Source organism: Octopus bimaculoides, chromosome 3 (assembly GCF_046866305.1).
Source record: "Octopus bimaculoides isolate indiv1 chromosome 3, ASM4686630v1, whole genome shotgun sequence".
Taxonomy (NCBI): domain Eukaryota; kingdom Metazoa; phylum Mollusca; class Cephalopoda; order Octopoda; family Octopodidae; genus Octopus; species Octopus bimaculoides.
Window position 1 is genome coordinate 62,319,526 of NC_142930.1, and position 24,307 is coordinate 62,343,832.

A 24,307-nucleotide genomic window follows, 5' to 3' on the forward strand; every position below is an offset into this window, starting at 1 on the left:
GATCAAGTATATAGTGTGTGTGTGTGTGTGTTTAATTAACAAATACACACACACACACACACACACACACTTATATGTGCAGGCTTGGCTGGGTAGTTAAGAAGTTTACTTCTGAACGTCATAATTTTGGATTCAGTACCCCTGGCGACATTTTTGCTCAAGTGCATACTACTGTAGCTCTGGGTTGACCAATTCTTTGAGTGAATTTGGGAGATGGAAATTCTACAGAGCTCGTCATCTATAATATATTAAAAGTCAGCTTGAATCTTGCTTGCAATGTTACCCAGTCAAACTGAAGCATAATGGGAAAATAACTATGAATTAATTCTGTTGTGTCTGGGGAGAGTCATTTTCTTTTTGTGCCTTATAATTTAACACACTCACAGGTAAAAATTCCACTTATTCCTTATTTTTATTTTCCTAAAATTTTCATTATTCCTTATTTTTATTTTCCTAAAATATGCTTCAACATACGAACTCACATAAAGAATCTTGCAAACCAAATCCAATTATTGAGATATTCGGGGTTTGGGGGTATAAATACCCAAAATGGTTCATAGTGGGAAAATATTCCGAATTTAACTTCATCCTGAAAGGGAAGAAATAACCTGGAAAAGAAAAAAAAACCCGTGAAACAAAACTCTGTTGCTGGGAAACTGTTTCCTAGTGACCCAACAGGTCACAGGTAGTCTAGTATAAATATATCTATATATACGCATTTGTCTATCTATCTATCTATCTATCTATCTATCCATGTGTGTGTGTGTGTGTGTGTGTGCAGGCATGGCTGTGTAGTAAGAAGGTTAATTCTCAACCAGAAGATCTCATGTTCAATCCCACAGCATAGCACCTTGTACAAGTGTATTCTACTATAACCCTGGGCTGATCAAAACCTTGTGAGTAGATTTGATAGACAGGAATTGAAAGAAACCCATATGTGTAGATGTGTGTGTGTGTGACTGTCTCAATGTCTAGACATCTCATGATGGTGATAAACAAATGTTACCAACATGTGAGCAGCATCCTTCATTTCCAGTATTCTGGGGGAAAATGTCTGGAAACAAATGAGGGTTAGCAACAGGAAGGGCATCCAGTTATAGAAAATCTGCCCGACCCATGCAAGCATGGAAAAGTGAATGTTAAAATGATGGTATGTGTGTGTATATGTATGCATGTGTATTTGTGTGTGTATATGTATGTGTGCATGCATGTATATGTGTATTTATGTATACATATGTGTCTGTGTATGTATGTATGTATGTATATATGTGTGTGTGTGTGCATATGTCTCTGTGTGTATGTATGTATATATACATATATATATGTGCATATGTCTATATGTGTGTAAGTGTGAATGTTTATGTTCTGCACTGAGCAATAGACAATGTTGTTCATTGTCAGCATATCATCCACCAGCTCTGCACTAAATGAACACAACTGGAATTTTAAAATCCCTTGAAGAACAGGTGAGGGTCAGTGACAGGAAGGGCATCCAGCTTTAAAAACAATGCCTAGCTAATAAGTATTCATCCAATGCATGCTGGCATGAAAAATAAACATAAATATGATAAAAAGCAGCTATATATCTGTATGGTATCCTGATAAGTAAACTCATGATTTTTAGTTCACTTTGTTTATCTTTATTGATATAAGTAACAAATACCCATGGAGCAGAGGTTGACATCGTGAGTAGCAGTAATCTGCTGGGGGTTCAACCATATCCCTGGGGAAATGTTGTTGCTATCATTGTTTAACCTCTGGTCAGCTCTAATGGAGCAGCCCTTTGATCACCACCATTCTAGCTGTCCACCCTGTTATAATTTTGGACATAGTTTATCTAGTAACCTTAGACAACATTATCTAGTGTTTTTTTTTTTGTTTTTTTTTTCAAGATGGCAGGATGTTATAGGTGAGATCTGACTACTATTCCTGACTCACTTGAAGGAAATGTATGTATGGCACTTGAAAATAAGCCAAAACAAAATGTAAATAAAAGCACATACAATGGAGCTTGATAATTTGATTAATCTCTTTATAAGATTGGAAAAGAAAGGTTTCTTTTTAGAGGACAAAGCGCTTCATTTATTCACGTATAAACAAGTTTTGCTTTCTGTGACTGTTGCAAGAAGATAATACTAGTTGATTAATTCAACATAGTGAAAGCAATTTTTGCTTATATTTATTAACACTATTAATGACAAAGCTTGTAATGAAATGAGTTGCTTTTGATTTTTTAACAATGCTTTGTTAATATAATTCGGCCTTCCTTAAGATTACAGGAATGGCTTAATAGGATTCTATTCAATTATTAATATGAGATTGTATCAGAAAGTTTCCAAATCTGGCCTAAAGGTAAATACATCAATACTCCAGTAAATAATGTATTTCATATATTATTTATATTTTGGACATTGTCTCCTTTGAAATAATCCTCTTGAGAATGTGTGTTGCAATCCCAGCATAGCTTCCACATCTCAAAGCATCACAGAAATCCTTTTATTGAAAGCCATTTAATACTGCCTGCAATTCCATTTGAATTTCATCTACTCCTTCAGTGTAGCTTCAGTTTCATTCTGGGGAAACATGGCGAAGTAATATGGGCAATAGATCAGGCAAATACAGGGATAAAACTTTGCATCAGCATGATGCATGTACAGGTTTTCTGTGAGAATTGCATAACAAACACCATAAATGATTCCAGTCATGTGAGAGAACTGATAGTTTGTTTGACAATGGTTCTTGTAGATCATCCATTTGTTTAATGTCTGTTTTCCTATGTTAGCATGGGTTTCAAAGGAGTGTAATTTGAGGAAAGGTTTTATGATCGAATGCTCTTCTTGTTGCCAACCCCTTAACTATTATTCAAATAAGGGATTTCATTATTCCTCATGTTTTGATATTTTGCTGCAGATTCTTCACTGTGAATTCTTATTGTCTTGAACTGACACTGCCCTAGAAACACAAATTGAACATTAATAGGTAGCATGAAACCTTTTTTTGTCGACTGACTCAACAGGCTGATTGCTAATGCTCATCCAGGACATACAGTTAGGGAACTTTCCCACATCTCCTATATTAGAGAAATAAGGGTGGTTCAGGGAAATCTGTTATGCCAGGCTAGATGTCTTGCAACATGTTATTACATGATTTTTTATTCTGGTTTCAAATCTTGGTCAGCCTTTTTTTTTTTGTCTTTCCTTTAATCTGGAATTAATAAAATAATTACCAGTCAAATGCTGGAGTTCAATAACTCAATCCCATTCTGTTGTGAGAAATCAATGTACTAGAGAAGTACTTGTTTTTAAAGTTTATCTATTTCTCATTTCATTTATTATGCAGTAGAGAACTACAGCATCAAATATAGCAATAGTAAAAGGAATTAACCCAAATATACTCATTTTTCACATCTCACATACATATCTCTTTCCAGTCGTGCTGCTTTTGCAGATTCCCATGACTCTTTGTTGCCATCCAACTCCATTATAATGAATTTGAATTGGGAGCTTGAGTTATAGCAAATCTTTCATTAGCTGATTATACAGCCATGGACACCACCCCTATGGATGTGTTGCAGTTACTCTCTTAATAGATCTTGGTAATCCTGAAGGCTTGATCTTCTAGGATTCCTCCATTCAGCAACAACATAAGAAGCACCATCGGCTCAGTTGAGCTCTTCCACTACCTCTTCACAATCCTCCATGCTGCAGTCCTATGACTTCACCGCATCCCTGGCAGGGTGGCTAAATGGGTGCTATTACCTTGCCAAAGGGCAATCTGTGCTGGGCATGATCATCACTTTGTGAGGTATTTTCAAAATACCTGCATATACTTCATACATTTTGGAAGTAAAACATTCTCTGTATTTATGAAATCTAATTACAGCTAAAACAAAGCATAGAACAGATTTGACTTGTTCTTATGAGTCAATCAGTGGAGAATAGACAGAATCCATAGTCTTTACCTTGTCTGGTGAGGCTCGTATAGCAAATGCCAAGCTTCACATATTAGCCATTCATCCTTCAAGAGAGGCTCAGTAAAACAAGTCCCAGTCAATTACTAGTACTTATTTTATTGAGCCTAATATGCTGCTTGTTTTAAAGTACCACCTGATGCATGGATGTTTTTATCAGAGTTCACTCTTTTAAAAGCATTTATGAGGGGCTGCTGAAAAGTTCCTGGCTTTGAGTAAAAGAAAATACAGGTGGATCAGTTATTTTATTCAACATATTCCCCCTCTCAGATTCACACACTTATTGCAGTGGTCCTTCAGTTTTGTCTAAGTTCTGTGAAAGAATTCAAAAGGTTAGGCCTCCAACCAGGCCTTTCACGACACCCTTAAAGCCAGAAACTTTTCAGCACCCCCTCGCAGATCAGATCCCCCAGCCTTCTTCTTACCTTTGGACATTGGCCTGCATATTCTTTTACTGGCTTTAGTCATTATAATGTGACTGTGATGTTGGGGATCTAGTCTAATTACTTCCAATAGAATGAACTCTGGTAAAAACATCTGTGGACCAGGTAGTGTTATTAAAATAAGCAGTACATTAGGTTTGTGATTGTAACTCGTTTGAAGTATTGCAATGTACACACATTTTATAAATGTTTGAAAACAAAAACAAAAAAAAATTGAGTAATGCAGGTGAGGAGTTTGGTAAAACATCTAAGATGATGTGTGTGTGTGTGTGTGTGTGTGAATAAAATAAGTACCAGTAACTGACTGGTACTTATTTTATTGACTCTCTCTGGAAGGACGAATGGCCCAGTTAGTATGTGAAGCTTGTTTGTTATATCAATCTCACCAGTCATGGTGAGTAAAGATTTGTCAACCATTGTGACACCTGCAGAGAAATTCTAACACATTACAAAGCTTTTTAAGATAATTATCACTAATAAGTGCATAATAATTATCACTATTAAGTGCATAATAATTATCACTATTAAGTGCATAATAATTATCACTATTAAGTGCATAATAGTTATTACTATTAAGTGACAATTCTTTGATAGTTTTAGAAAAAAAAACATAGCCATCATTTATGAACATGACCTGGTAGCATGGACCATGCTTTCACTGTGTTTTAATTATCTAATTTTAATTTAATTATCTAACAGACATAGACACTCTAACAGGTCTTTGCCCCACATTTCATCCTACAGAACATTCCAGATGTGACAAGCAGGGGGCGGGAAGAGGGCTGCACTAGCACTCAGTCAGTACTCATTTTGGGCTGTGTAGACTGGAGCAATGTAAAATGAAGTGCTTTGCTCAAAGACACACTGTACTGCCTAGTCCAAGAATCGAACTTATGATTATGAGCCCAACCCCTAACCACTATATGCCTTTACATAATTCTCCTTAAATCAAGGAAGCTAAAGCAACATAAATTCTAAGTTAATATTTAGGTGAATAACCTCATTGAAGGTGCATGGTCAGTAGCTAGAGCATTAGGCTCACAATCACAAGGTAGTGAGTTCAATTCCTGGACTGGGTTGTATGCTGTGTTCTTGAGCAAGACACTTTATTTCAATTTGTTCCAGTTCACTCAGCTGTAGAAATGAGATGTGATGTCACTGGTGCCAAGCTGTATCAGCCTTTGCCTTTCCCTTGGATAACATCGGTGGCATGGAGAAGGTAGACTGGTATGCATTGGCAACCGCTGATCTTCCATAAACAACCTTGACCAGACTTGTGCCTCAGAGGGGAACTTTCTAGGTGCAATCCCATGGTCATTCGTGATCGAAGGGGTGGGGGTTTCTACCCTTTAACCATGTCTAAATACAAGTACTTCTTCCAAACAACTAAGTGCTAAGCACTTTGTTAGGTGTTTGCACAAACTAATTTTTTTAGAAGTTCCATAGGAAGTATTAAAATCAAGTCAACTGTACTTGTTGTTTAACCCTTTCGTTACTATATTTCTGACCAAAATACACCCCTAATGAGTTTCAATTAAATTCTAAAATAATCATGAATTTAGACTAGTCTCATTAAACACCTATAACTTTTTTATTTATCAACATATTAATGTGGTATTTGGAACATAATTAAAGAAAGGGTTCTTAATCAATTTTATTGCATAATTTTTGTCTCTAAGTTCTCCACGTACTGGGTGGGGTGGGGGGTACTGCTAGTGTCTCTCACATGTAAATATTGGTTTAGCTTCACAAATTGTACTCGTTCATAATACTGGAAATGGATCTTTTTTAAAACGGGGGCCACATTTTTCATTAACGAAACACTTTGAAACTTGGAACACTGGTAGAATGTGTCATATAAAACATCTTTTTCTCTTAGTCTTCTTTAAAAAAAAGAAATCCATAAGTTATTCCATGTTAAAGTTGTCGTATTTCTGTAATTTCAACCAATCACTGACGTCCATTCAGCCGATATACATTAAGTGCCGACTACATAAACAAACGATTCTGAAACAATTAACCCTAACCCTAAGGTTAGGGTTAGGGTTAAAGCAAATTTAAAATGAAAAAAGCAAATAAAACGAAGGTATGGAGATTAAATACGCTTTACATCGCTTAATCAGCCAAAGGAGTAAATATAAACAACTGAATACTTGTCAGTGAATGGTTGAAATTATCGAAATAAGACAATTTTTTACATGAAATAAATTTGAATACAAAAATATTTTTCTGTTCTATAACACAAAATAGATAAGTATACGAAGTTTGAAAATCTTTCCGTACCAAAAACACTACATAAAACATTCATGAAAAATGTGGCCCCCGTTTTAAAATAGATCCCTGGAAATATATTCATCGCTAAAAGGTTCCTGATCGCTCCAGTAATTTGTTATTCTGGGTAACTAGTACCCATAATAATATTTATGGCAAAAAATGCCCGTATTTCATCTACAGTTGCAGGAAACCGCAAGCTATCTTTTTTTTCCGGTTTGTTTATATTCTGCGTAACGGTTTGTTTCCGCAGTAATCATTTCAAACAAGCATGGAAAAGAAGTCTAAAGGTTTCGCTTCCTGAGAAAGACTATGGGTAGACCCTGTTTCCTCAGAAAAATTGTTAATAAAAATATTTTTAAAATATTTTTCTGGTGTAAAATCATCTTCGCTGTCGCCGTCGCTGCTTTCAGAATCACTGATTTCAGTTTCGGATACAGAAATATCCAATTTATTATCGTTCACCACGTGCTTTTGTAGCTCATTCATTCTTTTCTTCGATATCTCCATATCTTCTGTTGAAAAACCTTCAAATTCGGAATCACTGCTTGATAGCATGAAACTCCTCTCCATCTTCAAAGTTGAGAAAAATTAACGCCGCAAAAAATGTGGAAAAAAATCATCCAAAATTCACTGAATTCAAATATCACGCCAAACAATGTTGGAGACAATAATTCAACTGTTTGCAAAGTGAAATCAGGTGTTTTAACGAATGTACTAACGAGATTTGGGTTCAAATATACATTTAAATAACAATGGGTACGCTCGGCCGGCTACGGCCGGGTTAGTAACGAAAGGGTTAAGAAGATTCCAGCTATGACCAACTTTTTCCCCAAGATATGCTGCAACCAAGCAACATTATTTCAAAGAGTCCTTTTTCTAAGGTGGGAGTGTAATTTTGAGTGAGAATTTGGTTACTGTATTTAGAATGAGCAATCCTATGGAATTGGGATAGTAATGGTGTTCTCTTTTTTTCTTTCTTTTTCTTTTTTTCCCATGGGTACCAATATTCTGTGAGTCAACGGTATATGGTTTGGGTAAATAACTTAAACTTAACATTAACCCTTTAGCATTTAAACCAGCCAAATCTGGCCAAAATATTCTGCCTGTTTTATCTTCAGATCAACCAGATCTGGCCTCTCTCACCTACCCTACAATGCCATTTTAAAAATAAACAGTCACATCATCAAAATCTCAAAGCTATGAGATACTGCATGGTCAATTCAAAACAATGTGAATAAATAAGCATCACATTTCACAAAGCAATTGGAATGCTAAACAGTTAATGAATGAATGACTCTTCCCATCTTGTGTAAAGGTTGAATGCTTAAAACACAATTACTACTCTTCACCACATACTGCAAGTCTCATACTGCTGATATTCACTTTGCCAGGCTCCTCCCCACCCAGTTTTTGATGTCCTCATTCTATCATCGTCTTTGTCACCTATGAGCCCATTCTTCATCTACTCAGCTTCCAAGCATGTAAACAGAAATTCTGTACCCTGATTAACAGTCAGAATATGAAACAGCTAAAAACTAGAATTAGAACTTTTTTTATTTTAGAATGTCATGTTTTATTCTTTTGTCTTCAACATTATCTGCTATTTCTCTTAAGTGTTTATGTATTTTTATTGTTTTATATCAGCCGAGATAAACCTGTATATCAAAGTCGTTGGTGGCTAGTGGAGGCCATCTTAATAATCTTCAGCCTGATCTTCAATGGCTATTTAGTATGCTGGAATCAAACTTTAGTGTTAAGAGAGCCCATCCGGCTTGCTCAAGAAGCTCTGCTCAAGATACGAGGTAAGCAGTTATCCCTATTTATCATTTTTGCAATAATCTTATGCTTTTCATTTCTTTAGTTGTAAGATTTACTATTTTATTTCTTCTACAGTAAAACTAGTAATTAATAATTGTATTAATAATAATAATCCTTTCTGCTTTGGCACAAGGCCTGAAATTTTTGGGGAGGGGACTAGTCTTTTACATCAACCCCAATGTTTCACTGGTACTTATTTCATTGACTCTCAAAAGGATGAAAGGCAAAGTTGACCCCAGTGGCAATTGAACTCAGAACGTGAAAACAGGTGAAATACTGCTAAGCATTTCACCCGATGTGCTAAGGAAACTATTCTAAAGTTAGTAATATGAAATAGGTTTTTCTATCTTAAATTCATCACCACCACAGTCCACTACAGTACTATAAAACCAGCAAAGGAGCTTCAATGCAAGCACTCAACCAGCTAGAAATAGCTGCCAATTCCCTCACATCCTACTGTTTTAAGTAAAAAAAAAAAGGTCACCCTGTACAGTATAACATACTCCTCATACATCTAAAAAGGCATGATGATCACAGCAGGAATACCTCTGATCTCAATCAGAGACAACTAGAGACTTAACAACAATTAGGACACTACAGATTGCCTAAATAATGTATTGCTGAGAAAATACCAACTTTTCTGTTAGCTATTTTATCAAAGCTTAATATATTTTAATCTCTGCTTCTTCAGCTCTGTCAGCTGCCGATAATTCATTGCTACTAATATTTTTCCTTTATATCATAAAGCCTAGAAAGTAGCAGACTGGCAGAATTGGTAGAGTGTCAGAAAAATTGCCTTGCAGTATTTGTTCCAACACTTAAACGTTTTCCGTTCATCTTTCTGCAAATAAAGTACAATTAGTAGGGTTGATTTAATCAATCAGCTTCCTTCTCAATTTTCTGGCCTTTCACCTGGTAGAAACAATTCCAAGACCAAAGTTGACTGGGAGGTTGTTTATCCCAGGTCAAATCTACGATCAAAGACATCCCGGCTATGACCATCATATCTTTTCACCAGGTATGGTTTACCCAGGCCAACACTATCCTGCGTGTCCTTTTCTAGAATGATTGTGTAAATTGAGGGAGGTTTGATCTGTATTTCAAGCCTAGATTACTCCTTTGTTAGCATTTTCATAGTGGTAATGATTGGTTCTCTGAAATCAAAATAAAAATCTGTGATAATGTTAAAAATAGAAGATAAGAGAGTATTGTGTGTATTCGTCAGACTCGTGTGCTCATCTTCGTTGTTACTTTCACTACATTTCGGCTGTTGTACACTCTAGCTTTCATCGGGTGTCTTGTATTGAACTCAGTTTCAAACGTAATGGCGTTTTATGTTGTTTTTTTTTTTGTTTTTTTGTTGCTTCAGTTGAATATTAAGTGAATTACCTTAGTGTCTTGCCTGGGATTGAACTCAGAACCTCTAGACGACTGCACTGCATTTACCAATGTCTTAATCTACTGCGAGTATAGCAAAGTAGATAATTCACTTAATTCAACTGAAAAGGAAAAAAAAAAAAAAAAAAAAAAACATGAAATGCACAGAGTGGAATGAGAGCAGTGTATGTAACCCAGTGGATCAAAGAAAAGGTTAGGTTTGAAATTCTGATAGAACAATCAATTACAACACAAGATACCTGAAAAAAGCTAGAGAGTACAACAGCCAAAACGTAGTGAAAATGATAATCAAGATGAGGACACCAACCCAGCTAATATAAGCAGTATACATAATATAAATTTTTCATCTCAGAAATATAGAATTGTACGAGAATGTTTAAATGTAAAATTGTTATAATTTCTGTTGTGACTTCAATTCTCTTTTGTAGAAAATTTAGTGGATGGAATATGGGATTCTCAAGATTATTTACACAAGAACAATCCCCAGTCTCCCTGCATATCCACACAGTGGACATACCGGGATGGTGTATTAGTAGATTTACCCATCATCTTGATGGTCAAAGGTGATGTTATTCTTTTAAGACCCGGTCATACTGTTCCAGTGCAGTGCCAAGAGCTGAAGGTAAAACAAAGAAATTTTTCTCATTAGCTTCTAATTTATTTATTTTCTGTGTTAAATATATTTTCACTTTTATTGAGTTGTTCTTTTAACACTTAGCATTCAAACTAACCATGTCTGGCTTAAATATTCTATCTCCTTTATGTTCAAATGAGTCAGATCCAGCCTCTCACACCTATCCTACAATATCATTCCGAAAGAGTCATATGACATATCTCACAGCTATGAGATAGTTTTGAATTAATCATGCATTATGTGAATAAATAAGTATTATATTTGATAATAATCTGAATACTAGAGGATTTATGTGGCCGTTGCCAGTACCACCTGACTGGCCTTTGTGCCGGTGGCACGTAAAAGCACCCACTACACTCTCGGAGTGGTTGGCGTTAGGAAGGGAATCCAGCTGTAGAAACTCTGCCAAATCAGACTGGAGCCTGGTGTAGCCATCTGGTTTCACCAGTCCTCAGTCAAATCGTCCAACCCATGCTAGCATGGAAAGCGGACGTTAAACGACGATGATGATGATGATTCTTGTTCTTTATTTTGTTGTTGTTAAGCACCAGGTCAAGCTTGATTGAACAGACTCTTATGATCGAAGCCATTCCAGCATTGATCATTCTTTCTTCCAACCCCTCCAGATGTAGGACTAAGGACTATATTATTCAATGTATCTGTCACTTTTCTTTTTGAAGTTAAGTAGGATTTGAAGGAAGTTTGGTTGCTGTTTCTATAATGTTGAGCAGCAATGTAACTGTTTCCTTGTTGGTTAGGCTTCATCTTTACTCGTTATAGAGGTTTTGAATAAATTTCAAAGATTCTCATATTTCACTGTTAAGCCATACACACATATATTCAGCTAAACAAACTTATCAACAAATGTCTAGACAGCGAGATATTTAATTTAGTTTTATGAAGCAGGATACAAAATGGTACATTAAAAGCAAACAAAACGTCAAATGTCAAGATTATACACTTTCTCATCAGCAAAGATTTAGTAGCTTTTGTACTGAATATTTAGTAACTAGTAATAAATCTGGTGATGGGGTGGAGAAACAACATATCAGTCAATGACTAATATCTTTTGATATTTTAGCAAAAATGGATGACAACTTTAGACATTTTTCAGTCTTATTAGGCCTTTTCCTTAAAACATAGACTTCACTGTATTTATTTGTGATGATATAATTGCCGAGTAAATGTACACTTGTTGGCACAGAATTACAGATGACATTTACCTTTTAATTAGATTTTTACCACTGTTAGTTTCATTGGATACAAAAGCATGAAATAGATCCCAAAGCATAAAATAGATATAAATTTCAAAGAGATTGTACTATTGAAGTATTTTCCATTTAAATAGTAGGACTAATTGGTGGTATCTTGTTTCAGTTTTAATGTTGGTAAGATGGAAATAAATTATAGAAATAAAATGAGACTTGGATATCTCAAAGAAATTTTTTAAATAAATAAATATATATATATATATATATATATATATATATATATATATATGGGAGAATTTACGAAAAAAACAACAGACGAAGACAAGTGGTGTAAACAGCAAATGGATGTATTAGTTTAACGCTCAGGAATAGGGAAAGTCTTTAACGTTTCAAGCTATGCTCTTCAACTGAAAGGAACACAGAAAGAAAAACAAGAAGAAAAAAAATATAAATGTAGTAGTCAACTATCTATCCCATAAATAATGCGTTTTTTTTAATACTTTTATTTTTCAAAATTAAGATAAACAAAAATCTTTTTTATTCTAAAATATACTCTCCTTCATTTTCTACAATGCTCTTTCATCTATCTGGTAGACTTGCAAAGCTCCTCTTCCAAAATTCATTTGTCCGTGACGAAAGATACTCCTCCAGTACTGTTCTGACCTTGTCTACAGAATTCATATTTTTTCCGTCCAAATGATTTTGAAGACTGCAGAATAAATGATAGTCAGGTGGGGCAATGTCCAGTAAATATGGTGGGTGCAGCATCATTTCCCATTCAAACTACTCCAGTATTTAGAATGTCATCCTCGCTGTATGTGGCCGAGCATTATCCTGAAACCAAAGACGATTGTTTTTCTTCTAGTGTTGACTTAAGCTGCTCACAGTAGATCTCCTTTCTTATCATTTGATTTGGGTTTAAAAGTTCAAAGTGGGCTAAACCTTTCATATCCCACCAAACAGATAACAACACCTTACATGGGTGAAGACTTTCTTTAGCCTGGGGCGCCTGTGTTTCTTCTTTCCCTACTCACTGTCTTTGATGCTTGTCATTTTTATAGAGAACCCATTTCTCATCACCTGTCACTATTCAGTCCACAAAAGGACTGAATAGTGAGACGTGACAGCAAAGAAGAGCACACATTCACTCTCCGTATGCGATTAGACATGGAAAGTTTGTGAGGAACCCACTGACTGAAGTTACTGACTTTTCCAATGGCACACAGGTGTTAATGAATAGTTGAATGACCAAATCCAAGCTTCTCTGCTAGTTTCTCAATAGTTAAAATGGGATTTTGTTCCACCAGGGTTTGCAGGATGTCCTTGAGATCTACAGATCTTCCAGGGCAAGGCTTGTCTCCTAGGCTGTAGTTTCTGGCTCAAAATTTCTGGAACCACCGTTGACATTGGCTTATGCTTATTGTCCAATCCCCATATGTTGCATTAATATTCCTCACACTTTCCATTGCATTGTTGCCTTTATTTCATGCATAAAGCAAAATATGCCAAATATGCTCCTTTGTCACTTCCATTATAGCTTTGAAAAAATAACTGTTAAAATCAAACTGCACTCTTCAAAACTTGCACTAAGAATAAGGACATGGTAAAATCACTACCTGCTTATATAGCAAGTTGATGCAGGTAGTTTTTCATAACTGTATACTTGTAGATAACAAAATATGTATGACTGCAATCATAAATTTAAAAGTAATTTAACCTTTTGCCTGTCCAAAGCATTTTTATAAAGTTGTCCTAAATGTCCATGCTTGAATTTAGACTTTTAGTTAACCCTTGTTTCATATGGTCTAAGTAATATAAAGCTAAGTCCAAAAATTACTCTGATGGTTGAAAGAAAATGGGAAATGTGCATCATATATAATGCATGGACACCAGGGAATTGTGTTATGTTTCACAAGACAGGCAAAAGGTTAACTACTAAAGCCAGCAGTTTACATTTTCATGTACCTAGTGACTAATGAAAAAGTTTTGTACCATTTTATTGTTAGATTGATGATGGTGGTGAAGAAGGCGCAATTCTTTTTGAAGGAGATTGTTATACACCTGATCAAGCAGCTCCTGTGGAGCAGTATGGCTTACCTCAGGGCCGTGTACCACTGGAACCCCAAAAATTCACAGTTCTAAAAACACCCTTTGTTGAAAACTTCAGGTAATATTCATCTTTTTTTCTTATTTGTTTTCTATCCATCATTGTCTCAACACCTCATTTTTTAAATGTTGGATGGGTTTGCAAAACAACAAATCTCCAGTCAATCTGATTTTGCATCATCTTAGTGTTTTCAGATCTGTCCTCTCTATTGTCAAATATAGTCCAAAAATGTATCTTTCTCTTCAGCATATTTGGTCTTCTGCACTCATTTTTGTGTTTCACTACCATAGTATTACACTCCTTACATATGCCTCATATTAGCAGAAGTAAATGCTCTTTGATTACTGTCTGTCCTTAGCTACTATATTTTAACTACATTCGATCGAAATCGAATTAAATTCGACGACTGGCACCCATGCCAACGTCATCTCCTTCATTGGACACGAAACTCAGCTTGCAAAGACCTGTTGGGGCAAGCGAAAGCGAAATCGTGATGGCACCTGTGCCCAGCGTCGCCTTTCTGGCACTTGTGCCCACGGCATGTGTAAGGAGTTTCTAGCGAGATCATTGCCAGTGCCCCTGGACTGGTTCTTGTGTGGGTGGCACATAAAATATACCATTTTGAGCATGGCCGTTGCCAGTACCGCCTGACTGGCCTTCGTGCTGGTGGCACGTAAAAGCACCCACTACACTCTCGGAGTGGTTGGCGTTAGGAAGGGCATCCAGCTGTAGAAACTCTGCCAAATCAGATTGGAGCCTGGTGCAGCCATCTAGTTTCACCAGTCCTCAGTCAAATCGTCCAACCCATGCTAGCATGGAAAGTGGACGTTAAACAACGATGATGATGATGATGATGATGATGATCTGGAAAGATTTAGTTTTTGATTAGTAGCCTCTGGTCAGTCCTGGTTGAACAGTCCTATGCTCAAAGTCTGTAATCATCTCATATATGTTTATAACATAATGTATCGGAACTACATTATCTTCGATTCACACCTATTATTTCTTTAATGTAAATGGGAAAAATAAAGACAATTGATATCCTTCTGTAAATATTTGAGTTAGAAAATTTTTACATTAGTATAGTTGAAATAAAATAATATAAGAATAGCTATATTGAAATAATTGATGCTGATTCAGTAAATTCTAGCTCTTTAATTTGATTTCTAATGTGAAAATGGAACCAAAGTCGTTTTGACTCAAAAAGCAAAAATGACTTCATCTGGAAAGATGGAAATTGAAGTCAGCACTTGAATAATGGTTGACTTCTTTGTATAATATTTTGTTGGAACCAACCCTGAATGACACACTGTAGTTAAAGTTAAAATATTTGGACAGCAGAGTATATATTTTAGTTACAATTTACTGGAGTTGATGTTTCAATGAATTATGCTGACTGTATAACATGTAAATGATTATAGATGAATTCAATCTTATTGGTGAAATTGTAATAAGATTACATTTGAAGACTTATTAGTTTTCTGTTATGAAGTTAGCCAAACTACTTAAAATATGTGATTTAATGTTGAAACTGTACTAAAAAAAATGAAATTTTTTTTTTATATTGACTTTTTTCATCATTTATGCTATAACATATATTATAAAAAAAAAACAACAACAAAAGGCAAGCTGGCAGAATCATTAGTGTTCTAGATGAGATGCTTTGTGACATTTCTTCTGGCTCTTTATATTCTGAGTTCAAATACTGCCAAAGTCGACTTTGCCTGTCATCTTTTGGGAGTCAATAAAACAAATACCAATTGAGCACTGAGTTGATGTAATCAACTTCCCCCTCATCTCAAAATTGCTGACCTTGTGCTAAAATTAAGAAAGAATATATTATAAAAACTAAAAAAAATACATTGTTTTAATTTTACTGATTAATCATTGTACAGTTCTTTTATTCTAATTATTCTGCTGACAGAATCTTGTTAGACAAAACAAGAAGACATCCTGCTAGCATCATTGATTCCATGCGGTACCAAATATACAGTGTTATCTTGGAAAGGACTGTCCTTCCTGTGCTTCTGGTAAAGTTTGCTTTTTATTGTTTCGCTTGATTTATTGTACTGCAGCACCATTATACGACATTTAAAATTCCTCAAATGCTTTAAATATATTTATATTTTATTTTATTATTTTAACCCTTTAGCATTCATTCAGTTTCTCCATCAAATATAATACTTATTCGCATTGTTTTGAATTAGTCATGCGTTATCTTGTAGCAGTGAGGTTTCAGTGATATGATTGTTTATTTTTAGAGTGACATTGTAGGATAGCTATGAGAGGACAGATCTGACCAGTTTGAATAAAACATGTTAAATATTTGGGCTGGATATGGCTAGTGAAGTGCTAAAGGGTTAAAGCTTATATTGACAACTCTTCATGCTGTTTAAAGAAATACAGTGTGCATTTCTTATATGGAGATACTTTTGGAGGGGTTTACAGTACCTCAAAGTATCTCATATCTATACGATCAGAATTTCTTGACTAAGATACTGGACTTGTTGAAATCATCAAATATTTATTTACGTAACTAATAAATAATTCTTTTTTTTTAAATGTTCTTATATCAAAGAGTCCATAATTCTCAACTCTAGTCTTTTCTTTGATAATTTTCTAAAAGTTTTAAAAACAAAAATGTATTCTGCTTGGTTAATGTTTAGCAAATTTGGAAGTAAAGGTTAAATTTCAGGAAAACTAGATTTAAACCACTATTTTCTGAAGCTGATAAGTTTCAGTGAATGATACTTAATATTGAGTGTCTAAAAGACTACAGGTGGGTACAATTTTATAGCTGGAATTCTAATGAAAAGATTACATTTGATGCTTTATTTGGTATATCATTTCTGACATTCTGAATTTGTTTTACGTTTAGTTTCTTTTTCTTTTTCCTACCCACCCAACTATATCTCTCCTCTTTTCTACCTTTCCTTATTATGAGGAAATTTTTTCTGATTTCAGATTGGAGTTCTCATTGCCAATGTGTTGCGATACATCTACATCAAAGGATTTATGGGACACTGGACAGAGATGTTCTTAGTTTTGCCTGTAAGTTATATCAAAATACTGGGTTTTTTTAAAAATAAATTTTGTAACAATGTAGCTCAAAGCAAATACAGATGTAAATAGTAGCTTGTAATATGTTGGGTTAAAAGTCTTTCTCTGGGAGAGAGACCAAAGGTTACTTTGAAGCAGTTGGTTGGCATGTCTGTCATGGTTACAAAAGATGCATGGTTCAAGTCCTGTGGGTAGCCTTTGGACTTTATATTCTGTCCAAGAGGTTTTTAACCTAATGTATCTCAAATTCAAGTTTTAGCACAAGGCTTGCAATTTCGGGGGAGGAGCTAAGTTGATTATTGTAACTCCAGTACTGAACTGGTACTTATTTTATCAAACCTGTAAAGGTGAAAAGCAAAGTCAACCTCAACAGAATTTGAACTTAGTGATGAAATATCACTAAGTTCACATTCTAAGCCTTTCACCAGTAGAGCTAATGATTCTGTCAGCTTGCTGCCATTTTTTTAAAACTTAATATATTACAAGCCACTTAGCCACTTAGATTTACATTGTTGACTCTTAACATCTTACACAAGTGTCTACAGTTGTTATCAAATCCTAAATCATGTGAAACTGTTATTCAAATAGTATTGTTGATTTTTGATTCAAAAACTAGAACTATGCACTCTCCTGTACAAGAAACAATATTTCTTTCTTTAATTTTTGAACATAGTGATGGTTAACACTTCAAGCAGTGAGTTGGAATTCAATGATATTATTCATTAACGATTTACTGAGCTGTCAGATAAATTCATTTGTTTTTTGCCCCTCCCCTCATCCAGTTATTTTTATTCTTTTACTTGTTTCAGTCATTTGACTGTGGCCATGCTGGGGCACCGCCTTTAGTTGAACAAATGACCCCAGAACTTATTCTTTGTAAGCCTAGTACTTATTCTATTGGTCTCTTTTACTGAACCGCTAAGTTACGGGGGACGTAGACACACCAACATCAGTTGTCAGCCGATGGTGGTGGGGGACAAATACAGGCACACAAATACACACATACGACGGGCTTCTTTCAGTTTCCCTCTACCAAATCCACTCACAAGGCTTTGGTCAGCCTGAGGTTATAATAGACACTTGCCCAAGGTGCCACACAGTAGGACTGAACCCAGAGCCATGTGGTTGGGAAGCAAGCTTCCTAACACACAGCCACTCCTATGCCTATAATCCTTGTGTTTCATCAATAATTTTAACATATCAGTCAATAATATATTTGTCTCCATTGTTCACTCTTTTACCTACATTCCAATAACACGTCAATGCCTTGACAGCAGAAATCACACAAAGAATTCATTGAGCCATGTTTTCAGCTTCATGTTGTTGAATGAAGCACCTCCCAGACTATTGGGGAGCAACCAATAAAGGTGATAATTGGAAAGCGCTATATCAGGAGACTATGTTGGGGGTGGCAGAACTTATTCAAGCTTTTAATAACATTTTTGCTCTAATTAGCAATGTGAGGGCCAGTGTTGTCATTATGAAGAGACATGCTGTGCCGCAGGTTGGGTCGTTTCAGCTGGATAGTTTTAATGAGCCATGTGGTTGTTTTTAATCCCACCAAACACAGACTTGCATGGATGCAGCCCTAGCTTGGCTCGAGGTGTTGCTTGCTTAGCAGGACTCAAATATTCTTCTCTTTGCTTCATACTGATTCATTGCTGGTGACATTGCAGTAAAGAAATTTGTTTGTGTCCTTGAGAAGCCTAGTGTCAAGTGAGCAAGCTAGTGTTGATAGAGGAGCTCTGGAGTTTGTCTCTTTGTTCAGGGTGTGTGGCACCCATGCGCCAAGTTTTTTTAACCTTACCCACCAAGTGAAGGTGACAGGCAATAGTATTACGAGAGCATCCCATCTGCTGAGCCCTAGTGGACTGGTGCAGATCCTCATAGATGAGCTCATTAAATCAATTCTTATTGAACTGAATAGGTTGGCTGGAACATAGACAGTCTGTAAGATCAAATTTCTCTTTCATGAAGTGTGAAAGCCATTTCTGTGCAGTTCTTTCAGTAATAATGACTTCTCTCTACACAGCACAAATGTCTTGTACAGCTTTGGCAGCCTTGATTAAAAGCAAAGAGTAGCTGGTGTTGAAAATGCACATTTTTTTTTTCCACTTGCCACTACATTGTCATACGTCTGAAAAGTGGTAAATTTTATTCAAATTTCAAAAATGATAAGCAAAAGTTGTAGAGCAAGAATACTACTACAAACAATCCTTAAAATACTAGGGTGAAAATACTTTTTGTGTTAATTGAAACGAGATTAGAAAGAAACAGATGAGTTTATGACAATCCAATATTTATTACTTATTTATTACTGATTAGAGAAAGATAGCTTGAACTTGGATGAAATAACTAGTGATATTTCAGTATCATCTATAAACACCTAAGTCACATTAATAACATACATTTTCATGTTTTCTCATATTTCTTTCCCCAGGTACACACTGTACTTCCATTGGTTCCCATGGTGTTTCCATTATTTTGGAAACTAATTAACTTTTATGGGCAAGCAAGATTGTTTGTTGCCTATGAAGTCTCCAAAGAAATTAAGGTGAGTGAAAAATATTACATTAATCGTAGATTTACAACCATAGAAACAAAGATATTGTGGAACATTGAATATACATTATTTACATTTGACAGATATTTGTCTTCATCTTGTTTGTTGATAACACGTTTCAGCTGATATACCCTCCAGCCTTCATCAGGTGTCTTGAGGAAATTCCAAACCTGGGTTCTCATTCCTAAGATATTTTTCGATATTGTCATCATCATCATCACTATTATTATCTTCATCATCATTCACCTTCTTCTTCAGGTCATTGCCTGGAATCGAACTCGGAATCTTGGGGATAGTAGCCCACACGCTTAACCACTATGCCATATGCCCATGTAGTGGTTAAGAGCGCGGGCTACTAACCCCAAGGTTCCAAGTTCAATTCCAGGAAGTGACCTGAATGATAATAATATTGAAAAATACCTTAGGAATGAGAACCCAGGTTCGAAATTTGCTCAAGACACCTGATGAAGGCTGGAAGGTATATTAGCCACAATGTTGCATTGACAACAGCCAAGATGAGGATAAATATCCGTCAAATGTAAATAATGTAAACAATTCCTCATCTCTTAAATATAGAACTGAATATTGAATATATTTGCATGTTGGCAGAATGGCAAAAACTATTTTAAATACTTTGCTTTAAATTGACATTTTAAATATTTTGTTTCATAACATCCTTCATGAAAGTGCATGGCTTAATACTTAGGGTATTCAGCTCACAGTCGTAAAGTCGTGAGTTCAAAACCTAGCAGCGCTTTGTATCCTTGAGCAAGACCTTTTATTTTACATTGCTTCAGTTCACTTAGCTGGCAAAAATGAGTTGTACCTGTATTTCAAAGGGCCAGCCTTGTCAGGGTCTGTATGACGCTGAATCTTCCTGAGAACTACTTTAAGGATATGCATGTCTTTGAAGTGCTCAGCTACCCACAGTAGGCTGTTCCATTGATCAGATGAACTGGAACCCTCATTGCCATGACCAGTAAAGTCCCAGTCAGTCATTTCATAACATAATTACTCTTATGCAATAATAAAAAAAAAATTTCTTAGATTAGCATATATCCACAAAAAGGAGAAGAGTGGAGTTAATAAAATCCACCCAAGTTTTATCAATTCCCTTCTGCTCTTCTTCCAGGATAATAGGTAAGGTTGATCATGTCCAGATTTGGACACAAAGGATTTTGTCCCTTGCCATTTCTCTTCTGCCATCCACTACCAGTGTCGCAATCACTATCATCACCATTGCAGCTGCTGCATTTGATCTTATCCCCATATTTTTTTTTGTATAAATACTTTATCATCAATATTAGAATGACTTATGCAATTTTTAGTTACTATTTACAAAACTAAAATTCTGACTGTGGTCTGGACAGTTTGCAGTATTTATAAATCCTTGGCATCACTTTAGTCTTAGCCATCTCATGTTAACTCATGACAATTGAAACATCTTTCAGGCTCTTCTACAATCCTTCTCATAAATTCATTGATTCTTTCCGGCAATATCTGTGCTTACAGCCATCATATACATTTTTAGATCAGCAAACTTGTTCCTGCATGAAGTTTCTCTTTCTTGTTGCCATTGTTATCATTAATACCATAAAAATAATTCCTATTATAATGCAAGGCATTTAATCTTGTCAAACTATCATTTCTGCTTCTCTTAGCAGTAATGTCATTGGAAAACCAATAATACAAGCTGAATTAAAAGGCAAAATATGCTTCTCTTTGAGATTATAATTTTGTACCAATTACCATTAAGATACTCAGTGGAGATTGTGCTCTTGCTAAAAAGCTTTTTTTTTTTTTTTATCTTTCTGGGAGATGATAAACCATCAGTTGATTTAACAAATTGTTCCTTTAACAAAATAGTGTGGTCTTGTGCCTTTGTTACTATCATCATGATAGTTAGCAAAAACTGGATTTTATGGACAAAATGACTTATAATATTTAGATTTGGTCCTTCATGTTCTCAATTCAAATCCTACTGAAGTCAACTTTGTTATTCATTCTTCTGGGGTCAATAAAATACATACCTGTCAAGTGCTGAAATCTTCTGTAATAGACAAATTTGACCCCCCTAAAATTTTCTGGCTTTATTTCTATGTAAGAATTTATTATAATTATTGATTGAGAGAGCAGCACATGCCATCAAAGTGACACTGGGATACAAATATACAAAACTCAATATACCCATCATGACTACCCATCTGATAAAGGCATACCAGGCACTTAATCACAACCATATGTGTGTCACAGTGATCTCATATGAACATAAACAGCACATGACCTTGCAGGTAGGGCCCAGTTAGCATTTTCTTCAGGTCAAGTAGCCCATCCTGCTCAAAAGGTCGCTGAATAAAGTTTAAGGATGATGAATGAAACACCCATATTTCCAGAGGTAAATTATTGAAATCCTAAAGAATTCCTCTCAACACATGGCTATGACACTCCCTCACTATTTCTGCTTGTGATCAGAGATGCACATATTGTCAGCCACTAAGGGACATGCTCAACTGGTTAAGGTGAAGCAGCTGACAAGCAAATCTGTGGTATTGAGCAGAATATTTGTTGTAGCTCATCATTTATACCAAGATAAAACATGTACATGATAACACTTCCAATCAGTTAAGATCAAAAGTCATGAGAGCCACTGCCTTTATTATTATTATTATCATTATTATCAATATTATTATTTAAGGCAGTGAGCTGGCAGAATTGTTAGCATGCTGGGCGAAATGCCTAGCAGTATTTTTCCTGAGTTCAAATTCTGCCAGGGTTGACTTTGCCTTTCATCCTTTCAGAGTTGATAAATTAAGTACCAGTTGAGTATTGTGGTCGATGTAATCGACTAGTCCCCCTCTCCCAAATTTCAGGCCTTGTGCCTATAGTAGAAAGGTTTATTATTTTATTCAGTAGACTTTCCTGTAAGTTCCATAAAGACCACACTACTTCTACTGGTTCTTATTCCAATATGCTATTCTTTTCTTTTCTTTTTTTTTTTTACAGCCTTCTGTTTCTGAGGAGAGTTTTGATAGTGACAGTATCATATCAGAGGATGAAGCCCGAGTTAATTTGCCTTTGAAGAGAGTTCTACACTGGTTGAAAGTAATAGCAACTGGTAATTCACCTGTTGCCACCTATAATATCAACCTCATGCATATATTAGGGAGTGTGACTGTGAGTACTGTGTTTTCACATGTATTATTAGAAAAAAAAAATTTATTTTGCTTTGATTTTTTTTCCCCCCCATTTGTAAATCTAGCAACTTTTCATATAAAAAACCTGTCAACAGGGAAAGATGACTGATGTCTTATTTTTTTTTACTTGTTTTAGTCATTTGGCTGCGACCCTGCTGGGGCACTGTCTTGAGGTATTTTAGTCAAACTAATCTACCCCAGTACTTATTTTTCTTTTTAAGCCTTGTCTGTCAGATTTTTTGCCGAACTGCTAAGTTACAATGAAGTAAACACACCAACACCAGTAGTCAAGTGGTGGTGGGGTGCAAACAGACACACACACACTCACATGATGGGCTTCTTTCAGTTTCTGTCTACTAAATCCACTCAGTGCTTTGGTTTTGGCCCAAGGCTATAGTTGGACATTTAACCAAGGTGCCACGCAGTAGGATTAAACTCAGAATCATGTGGCTAAGAAGCAATCTTTTTACCACAGTCATGCCTCATTGAGATAAAAAAAAATATTGTATGCTGCTTTGCTGCAAAAGCACACCAGATTGTTTATAGTTGGATTTGGACTTGTTACTTTGGTCAGTTTTTGCATCTGCTTTCATTGTATTTTGATGTTCTGTCATAGATTTTCCTGTTGTAGATGACAGATGAGACCGGCACAGTTCATTTCTTTATAATGATCAAATGTTTGTGTTTTACATTAGCTCACCCCTTCCATCAAGTTGACATTGCCTGTACAAGTACATGATGTACCACGTGTCAGATATGAAAGTGATCACAGAACAATGTCAAAGTGTTTTGCAAAAGAACACAACACACCGCCTGGTCTGTGAATCGAAACCAGGATCTTGCAATTGTGAGTGCAACACCTTAACCACTAGGCCAAGTGCCTTCACAATGATGTCCAAACAAGTTCAGTAATCAACCTCATTTATGACAGAACTCTTCTCTATGAGCATTCATTTAGTAGTTTTATGTGTTTTTTTTTTCCCTTGCTAGTATGGATTAGACGAATGCATACCATTGAGGCATTGTTTTTACAGCTGGATGCCCTTCATTTTGCTAACTCATAACTGTTTTTCAAGTCAGGGAGTTTTCATCTCACTTGTCATGTGGTGCAAATTGTGTGTGTGCGCGCATGCGTGTGCTGTGTTGTGTTGTGTGTGTGTGTGTGTGCACGCGCTGTGTTGTGTGCTCTGTGTGCGAGCTTTGTGTTGTATGTGTGTGTGCATGCTGTGTGTTTTGTGTGTGTGCACACACAAACACAGTACAGCACACACACACATGCACAGCGCAGCACACACACACACACACACGCCTTTATATATGTCATCATCATTTAATATCCAATTTTACATGCTTGTAAGAGTCAGACAGAGTTTATTTGAGAAAGATCTGCGCTAACAAGATGCTATTTCAGTTACCAATCTTCACCTGTATCCAAGCAAACTAATACTTCCCCATGGCCAGATATTTTCTCGCAGATTATATTGGAAATGACTGATATTGCTTGTATGACAGTAACACTCATCTACAGCTATCACATGATGTCAAAACAAGGAGACACACACACACACAAAGACACATATACATATATATATAGTTCAAATGTACAGAAAATGAAAGACAGACAGGCAAGGGAAC

At 35.7% G+C, this 24,307-nt stretch overlaps 1 protein-coding gene across 6 annotated transcripts in view; it reads left to right on the top strand.

Moving 5' to 3' along the window:
• LOC106879891 (transmembrane protein 94) overlaps nt 1-24,307 on the top strand; it is a 96,089-nt gene that overhangs the window by 32,458 nt on the left and 39,324 nt on the right. For all 6 annotated transcript variants that reach the window (XR_016241062.1, XR_016241063.1, XM_089349042.1 and 3 more), the window contains exons 2-8: nt 8,095-8,489; nt 10,332-10,525; nt 13,755-13,915; nt 15,780-15,885; nt 16,820-16,906; nt 19,356-19,469; nt 22,482-22,652. Coding sequence is in view for 4 of the 6 variants with exons in the window: in XM_089349042.1 (XP_089205168.1) it covers nt 8,207-8,489; nt 10,332-10,525; nt 13,755-13,915; nt 15,780-15,885; nt 16,820-16,906; nt 19,356-19,469; nt 22,482-22,652 (1,116 nt within the window). In the remaining 2 variants the exon portion in view is untranslated. The remainder of the gene's footprint in view (nt 1-8,094; nt 8,490-10,331; nt 10,526-13,754; nt 13,916-15,779; nt 15,886-16,819; nt 16,907-19,355; nt 19,470-22,481; nt 22,653-24,307) is intronic.